The sequence below is a fragment of the Rosa rugosa genome, chromosome 2 (assembly GCF_958449725.1).
Source record: "Rosa rugosa chromosome 2, drRosRugo1.1, whole genome shotgun sequence".
In the NCBI taxonomy this organism is placed as follows: Eukaryota; Viridiplantae; Streptophyta; class Magnoliopsida; order Rosales; family Rosaceae; genus Rosa; species Rosa rugosa.
The window spans coordinates 1,632,154-1,646,628 of record NC_084821.1 but is presented as its reverse complement, the minus strand read 5'-3'; the positions used below and the strand labels follow the sequence as shown (position 1 = coordinate 1,646,628).

The window sequence follows — 14,475 nt, the reverse complement described above, 5'->3', positions numbered from 1 at the left end:
AATAACTCGGCCAAGGCTTGATATCCCGATATCTTGCCTGTGGTCACAACCTGCAACCCCGGATTCTCAGGTCAACCTAACCCTCAGACCAAAACATTTTAAAGTGGTCACTCAGAACCCGAAAATGTACACAAATCTCAAAAAGAGATGTCAGTCATGTCACAACCTATGACCCCCAAATCCTCAGACCACCGGTCTTCAGATCAAAACATTAAAATGGTCATGCTAGACCAGAAAATGTTACCAAATCTAAAAAAAAAGATGTCATGACCTGTGACCCCCAAATCCTCAGACCACCGATCTCCAGATTCAAAACATTAAAATGGTCACACTGGATCCAAAATTGTTACGCAAATCTCAATACTTTTCAAAACAATAGAAATCATCATTTCCACAATATATTGTTTTCCGAAAATCACATCACAAAACAATAAAATGAACACATTCACTAATATTGTTCCATCACGCAAATCAATCCATAAGGATATATATGTTTCACGTATATATATATATATATACATACATAGTCATTCACTCAGGAATGCCACTAATACCAACTATAGTCGCAGTTAAATAAATAACTCACAAAACGATAAGGTAACTTTGTTCGTAAATGAACATTGTGAGATTTACTCACCTCTGAATCCCGCTGAGTCTTCACCCAAGAACCGAGATAACAAAATCACAACAATCCGTCCAAGACAACTTCACCAAGTACCTAATCACATCAAGGTCACATCTCAAAACCACTTGTGGTACAAAAGCGTCTTAAGTCCGAAACAAAAGAACTAAAACCCGAAGACTACGTCAATTGAGTCGAAGCTTCATCCAAGACTACACAAAGTTTCCGGAACACTTCTAGGGTTGATATGTCAAAATGACAAGTCGATCCAACGGTCGGGTCTTCACGGATCAAAAACTGAAAGAATCGAAACTACAAAAAACCTTAACATGTTCAAACGATCGCCAAATGCTACAACCCATATATCAAAATGCTCGTATTGATGAGTAGATGATAACAGAGCAAGAAACTGCTCCAACCACTGCCAGACGCGCCTCCACAAGCAGTTGCGCATGAGCCCCAAGCGTCGCCATGTCAAACTCCATTCCAGCCAAATCCAACCGTCCATAATGGATAGGACACCAAGTGGAGAACCATTAATACCTGGAGTTCAAGCCAATTCGTCCCAGATAGCCGCCGATCGCTGTTCGAAAATTGAAATAAACTTCCCACCAAGAATCCCAGCTCTACACTGCAAATCGATTAGCAAGACCACCAAGGATCGAACGAGGATGCTGTGAGCTTCAAAACCCAACCAAAATCTTGCCCAGTCATCGTCGGAAGAGAGATCTAATCGGATCCGCCGCTGCTAAATTGTCGACCCTCGATCTGCCACCGTGGATGCAAATCGAAGCAAACCACCACCGTAGAGAGGACGGCGAGGATGAGACGAGTCGATCTGGGTTGATGCCATCGCCGGAGAACGCCGAAAATTGCCAGAAAAGTCGAGTCTGGTTGTCGGATACAGGTCTGGTCTGAGGTTTTCTGGAGAGAGTTTCCGGTTTCCAAGTTTGGAAAGTTTTCAAAAATGTAAATTGTGATTTTTCAATTTCGGTAACTTCTATTTATAGTAATTTCTAAAAATAGTAGATTTTTTCGCTGACCATAACTTTCTCATACAGTCTCCGATTTACGCATGCCGCATGTCCTCAAACTCGTATCAACGCACTCTACGACGTTTGTGAAGGAAGTTTTCAAAGAAACTCAACAAATAAAAAGTCAACCCCTTGAACCCTCGAAAATAAAATGTTTCAAGTAATTATTCGTTCGAAACACTTTCACTTCACCATCGAACCACGTAATCGTATTAACAACCAACTTTATAATTTCTAGAAAATCATCAAAAATTAATAGCGAATTTCCGGGGTATCACAGTTTTAATATTTTTTTGTGGTAGCTAACAAAATATTGTTAGAGAACTTTACTTGTATGAGAGAGGTAATGGTTGTGCCATTTAATTGTCTTTCCATATGGGTCCAGGTTCATTGGTTGCTGACGGCTTTTATCACTCTGTATTGGGCTTGCAAGCTTGGTACAGTGGTGGGTCATGTGGTGCATGTGGATAAAAGCCATATGAGGCGCGATGAATTGATTTAGGTGCTTGTGAGTATGGAAAAACCATTTTTGCTTCATGATAGGTATCACTTTTCTGATTTTATATATTGCAATTTACAAATGATTTGGATTTTGAATATGTAAATGTGTATCAGTGTATGGGGCTGGCTATTTGGTGCTTACAGTACTTTTTGGAATTGCAGATTGTCAAGGACCTCCCCAAAAGGGTGGTGGCACTTCGGCAGCCCTTTCGGGTGCTCCGTCTACAGCGAGGTCGGTCCTTTTAAGCCTAACTACTGGTGTTCCTAATTTATCGCCTGGGTTTAGTGCTCTTGTTGCTTCAGCTGTCGTGGTGAGTCCGGTTTGGTCCATGATTGTGGCTGTTTCTTCTGCCTAAGCTACTCTTCGTTGTCATCACCTGGCTTTATTGCTGCCTAATCAATCATGGTGGAGCTGGCTCTATTACTTGGTCTTGATGATATATTGGTTGGTGTGGACCGTGTGGTTACCTTGGTTCGATTCAGTTGAGTCTTCAACAAGGAAGAGGAGGAGAAGCCGCTCGGTTGGAGGTCTCACCAAATCGAAGGAATTGCTTTAAGCTTCAAGCTGAAAACTAATTACGGTCCCCTCCACAGGGAAGAAATCATGCCCCAAGTAAGAAGACTCCTCCGAGGGTGATGAGTGCTGCCCTGAAAAAGGCATTGCTTGATAGGTTGGATGAGGAAATTTATTCAGAAGTTTTGATGTAGATACGGTACACACATAGAGAGAATTAAGCTGAATATATATGAAGTTTGCAGCGCATATATGATGTTTGCAGCGCCTCATGCGCTAACACCCTAGGAACCTAGTCATTTGTTTTCTCTCGTTCTCGTCCGGCTGCGTCGCGATGCTGGTTCTGGTCTCTGGCCGCGCCGGTGCATGATGGATGCGGCCGGACGGGATAGCCGGTTCGTGAGGGTATCCTTGGCTCGGAGGCTGGGATCGGAGAGGGTTTTTATTTGCCTCTTTCGGTGTACGGAGGCAGCTGTATCTGGGGATGGGATCAGATCAAAATTAGATCCCTGCAGGGTTGATGCAGTGTCTTGCGGAGGTCAGAGGGCAGGTCGGGCTCAATGGATTGAAGGATCGGATTTCTGGGTTGACAGGTTGGTGGGAGGAAGCGGCATGGAGGTGACTCTTAGCCGGATCGAAGTGTGGATGCACGGCGGTGGGCTGGGAGTAGCAGAGCGATTTCAGGTTGGTGGTTTTGGATATTTGGTTGGTGGTGGTTTGGAGGAGAGCGATCGTCCTGGCCGGCTTGTCAATTCAGATTTTCGATCTAGTTTCGATCTGTCGCTGGTGGTTCGTCGGCGGCGTGGTGGTGATGGTGGTGAGGGTCCGATGTCGGGGTCGTGCGGCGGCGATGGTGGTGTGGTGCAGCTGCTAATGTGGGCCGGGAGGGTTGGATATAGTGCCCTTGCTGATCTGGGCTCTTAGGCTTGGATACTGTCTGTGGGCCCTAGCCGGACTGGAAATTGGGTTTGGGCTCACTTTGTGGGCCTTGCGCTATATTTTATTTTATGTAAAGATTTTACTTATTTATGCTGTTTAGTTTGGTTGTGCGTTTTGCGAGCAATAAGTCCCCACATCTATAGCAGACAAGGCACTTTGAGTTCACACACACGCAGATCCCTCTGATTTCATAGTAAGAGTCTTGTTTTTCTTTTTTGTTTAATATACTTCGATCCAAAAAAAGAAAAAAAAACTTTATAACTCATTTACGACATGCTTGAAAAGTAAGTCGTAAAAGACTAGTAAAATAACTTATTTACGACATACATATTGTGCACGCCGTTAATAAATTTCTAAATTTACGGCACACATAAGATGCATGCCGTGAATGACCCGAATAAAGACATTCTGACGGCACACATGAAATGTGTGCAGTAAATGACAGTCTTTTACGGCGCATGTCAAATGTGCGCCGTAAAATGTGTGCCGTAAAAGACTGATTTTGTTGTAGTGACTCTTTCATTTTGGTGTACGCTGGTAATTTTTCCATTATCTTTCCAGTTACAAAAAAAAAAAACTGACAAAGCGTAGTGGGCCCATACTTTATGTTTATTTGTTTGACATATTGCAGCTGTAAATCTATCCTCTACACTCGAAGGTAAACGGTTAATTTTCACTATTCATAATTTGAATTCTTTCCAGAAGAGATTTAATTGCTATTTGCAAAATAACCAGTAAAGAGTTAGCTGAAGAAAGAGAAAAGTTGAGGAAGTTAAAAGATTATAGATCAAGGCTTAAAAGAGAAACTCCCGATTACTGGGATATTATCTTCATAGTTCAAAAAAGAATTTATAAAGCTGAGAAAAATATTAGAGATATCAAATATACTCTTAAAGAGGATAAAAAATCTCTTGATTATTTGAGCATCGGTTAGATATGAAAATCACTGGTATCAGAGCTTGCTGAAAAAGCTCAAAAGGGAATCCCCAATGGGGACAATGTCTGAATTAATATTAGAGAACTTGAATTCTCTATTAAAATCTTCTGATGAGAAACATCAGAATCTAATAAAAGAATTATCTGTCAAGATCATCTAGAAAAGGTACCAGATATAATCTCCCAATTAGAAAAATTGGAATACAAACTAGATTATATCAAAGAACTTCCTAAAAGGGAAGAAGAACAGCTAACAAGTGTTGGCAGAAAAATTAGTGAACAGCAAGAAATGCTGGATTTTATGAAAAATTTACTGAAGGACAAGAAAAAGCCTCCAGTAAAATCCAAGAAAGCTAATGGATTCAAACCATTAGAAAAGCCTAAGAAGAATCCTATAAAAATTCCGCAATTCCAAAATTAGATTTCAAACAAATCTATAAAAGAGGAACCTTTGAATTGATGGACAGCCATCATTTCAAATTATTAGAATTCACAACTCTATCCACAATAGGAGAAACATATCTTTTAATGATCACTCCTCAATAAGTTGCCCAAGCAAAGGCAAAAAATTACCAATTTATGCATATTGGAGCAGTCCAAGTTGGCATAAAACTCCTTGCTCGATAAGGCATAAACTGTTCAGTTCTATGTATCTTACAAGACAATAGACTATTGAAGCATCTTTATGCAATCAAGTAGCGTATTTCAACTGCTTTCCCAATTTCTCAACAAGCTTGAAAGATGCTGCTCATTGTCTGAGATTGAGAGTCAAGACAGATGACATAACCATGAAAGAAAATATGCAAGAACTTGCAATAGTATACAGAATATACTATTGCAAGACTCTTACTATGAAATCAGAAAAGGAGACAGAATGTTTTGGGCCGATAGGCTTACCCAAGCAAAAAGTGTAGTAGGTCCAAACTTTACTACTCAATATCAGAGATCGCAACGAAATAGTGGTGGTCATAAGCCCTACAAGCCCAGATTTGAACCTGTGCTTCAAATCAAGCAACAAAAAGAACTGCTTATCGAAGATTCTTCTTCTTCTTCTGAAGAAGAAACTAGCGAATAGTTTCATCCATGAGCATAACCTCAAGCATTTTCAAAATAAGCTTGAATCTCAGAAAATCCCTACTCTTGATAAAATCAAGAAAATGCTCGAACAAAATATAGATGTCGACCCTCAGAAATTTTAGGAAAAAGACCCAGTGGTCTGTGAATTAAGACTACATGATATGAATGCTATATGTCATGTCAAAGCTATTCCTCAATACAAAGAAGAAGATAAAAAAGAATTCAGAAAAGATATAAAAGATCTCCTGAACAAGAGATTAATTTGACCATCTACTAGCCCTCATCATGCTCCATCTTTCTACATGAGAAATCATGCAGAAAATGTTAGAGGAAAAGCTAGAATGGTGATTGACTATAGAGATGACAATAAAAGGACCGTTAAAGACGGATATCAAATAGCTCAAGCAAGAGTCTTAATCAATCATCTCAAAGGAGCCAAAGTTTTTTCAAAATTCGATGCAAAGTCGAGTTTTTGGCAAGTCAAGATGCATCCAGATAGTGTTCCTCTCACTGTCTTTGGAACACCACAAGGTCATTATGAATGGTTAGTAATGCCATTTGGCCCAAAACAAGCCCCTTCAATTTGCCAAAGAAAGATGGGTGACATCTTTAAACATGTTGCTGAATTCTGTGTCGTCTACATTGATGACATCCTCATTTTCTCCAAAAATAGAGAAGAACACATGAAACACCTTTATGAGGTTGTTAAGTTGATAATTCAGCATGGAATCATTCTAAGAGAAAAGAAAGTCTTTTTTTTATCATAGATGAAGTTGATTTTCTTGGTATAAATATCAAGAATGGAGTAATAAAGCTTCAACCCCACATCCGTGAGAAAATCTAGAAATTCCCAGATAAAATTCCTGATGATAAGAGTCTAGAAAGATTCTTATGAGTCATCAACTATGGAAGAGATTTCATTCCTAAAATCTCGGGATTAACATCAATGTTATCTCCTAAAACAAGTTCTAAAAGAAAATGGAACTTCACAGAAGATGATGAAAAAATTGTGAAGCAGATAAAAATACTCTACAAAGACCTCCCTCCTCTCCAACAACCAGAAGAAAATGATGAAATCATTCTCCAAACTGATGCAAATGATAATTACTAGTCTGGTGTTGTTCTGGCAAAAACACCTGGAACTAACATATATAGAAAAGATCTGTAAATTTTGTAGAGGCAAGTTCAGCCCTGCAGAACAAAATTATCCTACAGGAGAAAAAGAAATCTTGGCTGTCAATAAAATAATTTTAAATTCTCCATCTTTTTTAGGAAAATCCTTTACTGTACGCACTGATTGTGGTAGAGTAAAAAATTTCAAAAATTTTAAACTTGATAAAGCTGCTGATACAGGAAGATTAGCAAATTGACAATTATTTCTTAACCAATATGATTATAATGTCGAATTAATTGTAGGAAACAAGTACCATATTCCAGACGCCTTAACCAGAGAAATGACAATGTTCAACCGAAGAGAAGGCGATGAAGGTCGCAATCCCAGAAACAGAAGAACAAGAAAAGAACTTGAAAATGCTGAAGAATCCAAAGAAAAAATCCTCCAAAAGTTTTTGCTACGTCCAAAAGGACTAGTCGCAACCGATCAATCCCAAGGTAAAGGATTGGCTAGCCCGTCTCAAACGGCAGACGGTAAAGGCTCATCAAGACCATTTAAGGCTGTTGCTTTGCCAAAAAAACAAAACAACCCCATCTGGGGTTATAAATGTTTTTAATTATGAATTGAAAACCTTCGAAGAACTTGTGTTTAGAACTGGCAGGAGATTAGCATACTACCAAAAGGCTATTTTAGATAATCTTTTATATGCTTTTCAAGAAAGTAATAGTGGACTCATGTTCCCAGCCTTGTTTGCCCTACCTGAAGAACTTCATGAAAACGCCAGACCACAGTTCGAAGAAGTTTATGAAAATACACAGCAGAGTGCTATCCAGAATGAAAAAATTCAATATCTTGAAGATCCTAAAAGTGCTAAAGTTCCTGTTTTAGCACTAAAAGAATCAGATTGGTTCGACTTTCATAATATTATTGGGAGTCATAACTCTGACTCATGTCTTTCTCCAATCCTCTTCATTGTCCCTGGACCTTATGTTGGAAGATATGTGGTTAATGTTCAGAGTGAACATGCTCAAGAACACAAGCTCTGGCTTGTTGAAAATGGTTTTGTCCATAATCTTTGGACTAAAACAAATGATGATATCAAAGGACTGCCACCCATTATAGTAAACACAGTCAAGAATGTTAGAAAAAAATGACTGCATTCTTAGGTTGAAGTTCAGATCTACTCCACCAGAATGGATTCAGAAGAAAAATGGTGAAGTTGATTATATTTTTCCATATCATTATGTGAGGATTATTCAAGGAAGATATCTCCAGCCTGCATGTGTAGGATATAATGGCCAACCAAATTCTAGCATCCCCTGGATGAAGGCTAAGTCTTTAGAATACATTAAAAAGATTATCGAAGAAGATACTGAAAATACATTCCTGGCAGCAGGAGAGAAAATCATAGTAATTGCATATGACCATCCTGAGGTTATTAGCAGTAACCTTTTTCTATCTCCTAAGAAAAAGGAAAGCGATTCCACTTTGGCCTGTTTTCAGTGGGTCGAAAAAATTGAAAATGACAACCACTACAAGATGTATGAAGATACAGATGTAGAGGAAAATGGAACCAAAGCTATGATGGAAAACAACTCTTTTGTCCTTGGTCACAATTCTGAAACAGATGAGAACATGTGAAGCAACAGGTGTGGAAAGCACCGAAAGCAACTTTTGCTTTTAAAAAAGATGAAGGCGAAAAACATTTCACCTAAAGGAATATGCTTTTCGTCGGTCGACCTCAATCATTCGGAGCACTCACAAAAGCAGAAAATAATGGAGGTGTCATGTACATTTTTATGTTTTGAATTCCAGTTTGAGTTCCGCTCCCTATATAAAGAGCCTTAGAGTCAGTTTGTAAGGTATCAGAAAATTGAGCAGAATAATTTTCTCTCAAAGAGTAAGAAAGCCAAAGTCGTAGTAATAGCAGTGTGCTCTTCTCTTCCTGTAAGCTCCAGTGTGGAGTGTGCCTCTATTCCAAGTAGGTACTTGTAAACTCAGCTATGAGTAACTAAACAACTTTTAGTTGTTTACCTGAGAGTGAGTCTCTGAGTTTTTAGTCTGTATTTATGTTTAAATAAACAAATTCTAGTGTGTGCCCATTATATTGTCACAAAAAATATTTGTTCTTTCTTATAAATTAATCTTTCTGTATGATTAAGAAGACCTGCAAACATTTTTAAATATCTTGCATTTACCAGAATTTTTCCTCACTAAGGCAGCAGGGATTCCGCTCTGTTAGTAACCGTTTAGACAAGAGGTCGTTAGGTGAATTTGTGACATGTTGAAGGCTAGTTTTTTTTTTTTAAAGAAAGGCTGGCGCGGCTGCCCTGAAACCTTGATTAATGAAATTGCTGAATACAAGAGAGCGGGGGGGGCTAGTTCTTAGTTGGGAAGAGTTTTGTTTATCTATTTCAACAGTAGAACTTCATGGTAAACTTAACGGTGTTAACCTGATATATCAAAATGATGTTGAAATGCAAAGTTGGTACACAATTCTGATAGTTTCTAAAGTTCATACATTAAAGTATAGAATCATCCATATTTCATATCACCTTTTGTGAAGATATATATCTCTTTTAAGTTTGTTTGATTTCTTGTGTGATGGAGAGACCAAAACCATAACGAACCATCCAAACCATCATTCAACTAAACAAAAGCACTACATGCATGCATGAATTAATGAAACCAACTAATCAAGCAAATGTGAACCTCGTTGCAGAATCATGCCCTCACTTCCGTAGCTACCGATCGATTTGCATGCATTATAGACCTCAAATTTGTTGGCCTGGAGGCTGGAGACGTCTCACAATAAATTCATCGATTAATTAAGTTGCAGGTATGGAGGTCCATGCGCATCATGATAATTATTACACATAAGGCCCAGAAAATTATCAATCTATATGCATCCCACCAGTTGGATTCTTATATACTGCAACTCGGAGAATATTTAACCCCCACTCGATCGAGGACTTGCAGTTAAACGTACCATTGCATCAATATTGATATACAATTGAATGGCCGGCATGCAAGTTCTCAGTTTATTAGGACGTGTTACGGTTAGGTTTCCATTTATTCGTCTTGGATATGGACGTGCGTGTACAGCTTTACATGAACAAACTGATCGAAAGGTATACAGAACTAATTATGTAATAGAAGATATATGAAATCAAGTTGATCGTTTCTATTTTGCCCTCGAAGTTTATTACGAGGGTCACACTCTGACACAGTACGTTCATGAGAATTCATGAGGTCGTTAGCAATTGTCCCAATCAAAATGGTCATTGTTTGATTTGTTTCTTGTACACGTATAGTATGTAGGTGGAAGCATCACAGGCAGACCTTTTGCTCTCCTGTTCTCCGTTTGGTGTTTTGCACCAATATGGCAAATTTTACTTCTAATCTATTTACCGACTGATGGTACATCATTCGCACCTCTTCTAGTATATCCAGTGGCACTCCCCCAACCAACCCAGCGACGGTCGTTGTGAGACTTTTGCAAGCGGTTCCTTAAGCGGTGGTACTATTTCTTCAGGTTGGAGTTTTGTGTCATAAGATTTTTTCCGGACAAGTCGTTTTGGATACTGTCTCTTTTTGCTGAGCATGCTAGACCAATTGGTCGAGGCTCCACTTGTGTTACTTTGTGATGTTTTGTGGATTCAATTTTTCTCTCGTGTTAGTTTCGGACATCATATCAACTTCTGTCCCTGACTTTTGTGTTCTAAAAATTTCTCTGGGCACTATAAGATGGTCAACGTCTCGACTAGTTTAGGCAGTGCCTAGACATACTGGGTTTAAGAAAATAAAATATATATTTTTTTAGATCAAATACTTAAAAATTAACTTTTATTTATAAGTAATCATTATATATATACTTAACATTTTCTCATGTTTTGAATCGATTATTGGTAACTATAGTTTCTGTATTAATTGGACACTTATTTATAATTAAATTAAAATAAATCTGCCTTGGTGTCTACTTAATCCCCGCCTAAGAAATTAGGCATTTGGCCCCTCCCTGCTGCCCGCCTATCGTCTAGTGACTTTTAGAAATAGGTTGACTATATTACCAGAGTATGGAGTAATTTTCTGACTCCTGGTGTAACTTTCATTCTTGGTACTATCTTGCATCAATAGAATTGATCATGTATCTCACAAAATAGCAAAGGTTAATGTGAGGCTGCTGCAAGCCTGCAAGAGGCTCTCTTAGAAGGTAAGGGAACAGTTATATGAGTAGTCTTGAATAGAATGGTGTGATTTATAACTAAAACCAATTAATGTGCTGGAACCGTTTGATTGATGGTCACCAGCAATATATACACACATGCAAATTCCTCTCATCATCCACTACTCATGATGACACATATGATAAATAAATTGTTAAGATCCCATCATCCATTTAGCTAAGCAGACCTAGCTAGCTAGAATCAAACAATAATATTGTATGCATTTAATTATGCTCATTGATGTATTTAATTAATGATACCAATTTTCTAGCCACGTGTATGATCACAATAATGTAGTCAATCAATTTACTAGCACACTACTATAGTCTAGAATCTAGATCATCTTATATTCATTTAAGCTAGAGAAGGATCCAGTGATAGATCCATTTACCCACCATTCCTTGATTAAGCCCATTAATCTGATCCATATTTAAAGCATCCCCATTGATAAAGAAAGATCCAATGATCCATTTAGCTAGCATACCCTTGAACAGTTGAACTAGAATCAAGTCAATCAACCAATACTCATTAATTTTATGCAAAAGCGTTTGCTTCTTATTAACTCTAATTGCATAAAGATTATATGGGATTTCTTAATTTTTCATTATTTTCGCTATTTGTTTGCTTGGCTGTTGTCAATTATCCAATTTCTTGTTTGGAGTGGTAAGGCTATGTGTTCTCCTCATTTGTTGGCTAGTTCAGTTGTTCTTAATGTCTTGAAGGATAAAGTAGATGTACTTCTCTTTATGCAGGACGATTGGGAGACCTAATCCTCTAACCTCATCAAAAAGCAATATATGCAAATGCATTTAGTTTCACAACTTTTTGTAGCCACATGATCGATATATACTCTAGATCGATATGACTATCTATATTTCTCTTTTTTGTTTTTGTTTTGAAAGGATCTATATTTCTCTTAGAAATACTGAGTGTTCTCTCAATTATATATCTAGAAATGTTCTACTATAATTTTTTCATGTTTAATTAACAACAGTAAATGTATTACTCAAAATAGATCTCCTATTATAGCCAGATATAAAGGGCTCATGGTCGTGTGACTCATGTCTACTCATGAGCATTTGGAAACGAAGTTGTAAATGGTAGAGGTAGCTTTCTCACATGGGGGAAGAGACGTGCATGTAATTTAATTTCTAAAAGTAGAACTAGTCCAAATGATCTTTATTGGTGACAGGTAACTTTGTCTGCCTCTTAAGTCCAAAGAATAATAGCTAGTGATAACATAATGCAAGTTCTCTCTTCTGCTTTCTTGTACTCATGTTAATACTTATAACTTTACAAGTATTATCTAATCACGGATATGCATCGAAATGATCACGGGCTTTCCCCAGAAAACTAATCCCAGCTCATCATATCACGAGTTGCCAAAACTTAGTTGAAGATAATGATTTTTGAGTGAAACCGAGATTGTCTTCTTGCGTTTTCTGGTGCTGAATTCCCAGCAAGAAAACTATACACACACACACGTAAGAAAACAATATATGCACCCTTTTGTTTATCCAATTAAGCAACTCACTCTTCTGCCAACTGAAGGATCCCAACTGGCCTTATACTCTTAATTAAGTAAATATGCTAGAGACTGTATTTTCTGTAATTGACCAACAATCCTGATGCTCATCAGAATACCATCATCCTCTATATATACTTCCTCCGGATCCGGCCTATATATAGTGGTCGAAATCCACATCACCAACTTATTCTTCGACAGTTTAAGAAGTCCATATATAATAGTATATTGATTATGCAAACGTCATGTAGTCCTAGCCTAATCCTGAATTCTGTAAAGTTTGTTTTTTCTTCTCATTTACCGAAAGATGAGAATTGAAGTCACCGTAGCGGTGTCTCTTCACTCCGAAAGTCCTTTATGTGTTGTTTGAGCGAGAGTGAATGAGTTGTTGCTCCTTGACCAAAAAAGCAATAAAAAGAATGAGTTGTTGCAATGCCAGCTCAGGTCATTTAGAGTTGCGGAAGTGGTGGGGTATTATAGTCCTGGTAATGATCAGTCCGTGTTCTCTACTAGTTTTAGATGTAAAATTTGTGTGCCTTCTGCGCAAGGACTAGTTTCATTTGAGGACAAATACATGTCCTTCACACAGTCACATGTGAATAAGCCTCATATATACATTGCATATTAATTATTGCCACCATCCAACCACTTTTCTATTCAAAGTATCTCATCCCCAAAACCCAAAAGGTAAAAAGGGAAGTTGAAAAACCATACATAAAAACCAAAAAGCACCAACACAAATAACATCAACATTCCCTCTAACCCCGTCCAGAGCGCCAGCACTATCACTCTTTCTCTGCATTATTATTGCAATGAGTAACTCAGAGAAGTTCAGTCTGGGGATCTCATGTATATTTGTGGTGGTGATGATGCTAGCTGGTTTTGGAAGCTCAGACATAGACCAAGACAGGGCACAATGTGCAGACCAGCTAATAGGGCTTGCTCCATGTCTTCCTTATGTTGGTGGTGAAAAAGATGCCAAAACTCCCACAATAGACTGCTGCACTGGCCTGAAACAGGTGGATGCAAAGAGCCACAGATGCCTCTGTGTTCTGATTAAGGACCACAACGATCCTAAACTCGGGCTCACCATCAACGCTACGCTTGCTTTGAAGCTCCCTGGTGCCTGCCATGTACCAGTTAACATAACTAGCTGTGTTGGTAAGTAATTATATATGTACTGGTTTACATGCATGCATACATAAATGGATAACGTTAATCACTAATTTGCCTACTTTTTCGATGTTGGTCATGGATTTTCAGATCTTTTGCATTTGGATCCAAAATCGGCAGACGGTAAGATGTTCTTGGGATATGCAGAGAAGACTAAAGCTGTTAACAGTACTAGTGCTCCTATTTCCAGTGGTAACAAATCTAATCACTTCCTCTCCATAATCTATATACAGTTTGTGTTCATCAGTATGCATCTGTTTTGTATAGCTGTCTAATTATTCTGGTAATTGGTTTTCTATTATAGGAAACTCTACAAGCAGTGGTACAGTTTCTCAAGAAATGAGTGATGGTTGGAGCCTGGGAAAAGCATTGATGGGAATAGAGATGCTTTTTGTGACCTCAATGTGCTTTTATATTTCTCACCTTGTGTTCTATGTTTAATATAGATGTGATTGCTGCTGGTCAGTTTTTAATGTATCTCATTAATTTGCACTTAATTATTTGTCCAATTGTATTGGATTTTTTTTGGTATTGGATAATATGGGAGATATATGTATGGATCGGATTAGTTGGAATTATCTAATGAGTGTACCACGTCCTTTTATGTTCAATTGCATAAAAAAAAAGAAGTGGACAAATTCCTAGCAACTGAAATGGTCAATTTTAGCAGCTATCATGCATTGGAGTACTTCCATCTTCCTGTTGTTGTGATCTATGTTTTCTTAATTATAAGAGGATGCCAACCCCAAAGGGTAGGTTAATTTGCCTGTATTTATGGCTAGTTAGATTCTAATTAACGACGTAAAAACGGTAA

The 14,475-nt window shown here is 38.1% G+C and overlaps 1 protein-coding gene across 1 annotated transcript; it reads left to right on the top strand.

Annotated features, from left to right (window-relative positions):
• Positions 1-13,153: 13,153 nt before the first annotated feature.
• Positions 13,154-14,265, top strand: LOC133731733 (non-specific lipid transfer protein GPI-anchored 6-like). The gene is made up of 3 exons (XM_062159141.1): positions 13,154-13,649; positions 13,752-13,853; positions 13,966-14,265. The coding sequence occupies exons 1-3, from the start codon at positions 13,301-13,303 to the stop codon at positions 14,100-14,102; spliced, it is 588 nt and encodes a 195-aa protein (XP_062015125.1). The 5' UTR covers positions 13,154-13,300; the 3' UTR covers positions 14,103-14,265.
• The last annotated feature ends 210 nt before the right edge of the window (positions 14,266-14,475 follow it).

Coding starts and splice junctions, on each gene's coding strand:
- LOC133731733 (XM_062159141.1), top strand. CDS start 13,301: ATGAGTAACTCAGAGAAGTTCAGTCTGGGGATCTCATGTATATTTGTG. Junction 13,650..13,751: donor TAACATAACTAGCTGTGTTG/GTAAGTAATTAT, acceptor ATGGATTTTCAG/ATCTTTTGCATTTGGATCCA. Junction 13,854..13,965: donor TAGTGCTCCTATTTCCAGTG/GTAACAAATCTA, acceptor TTTCTATTATAG/GAAACTCTACAAGCAGTGGT.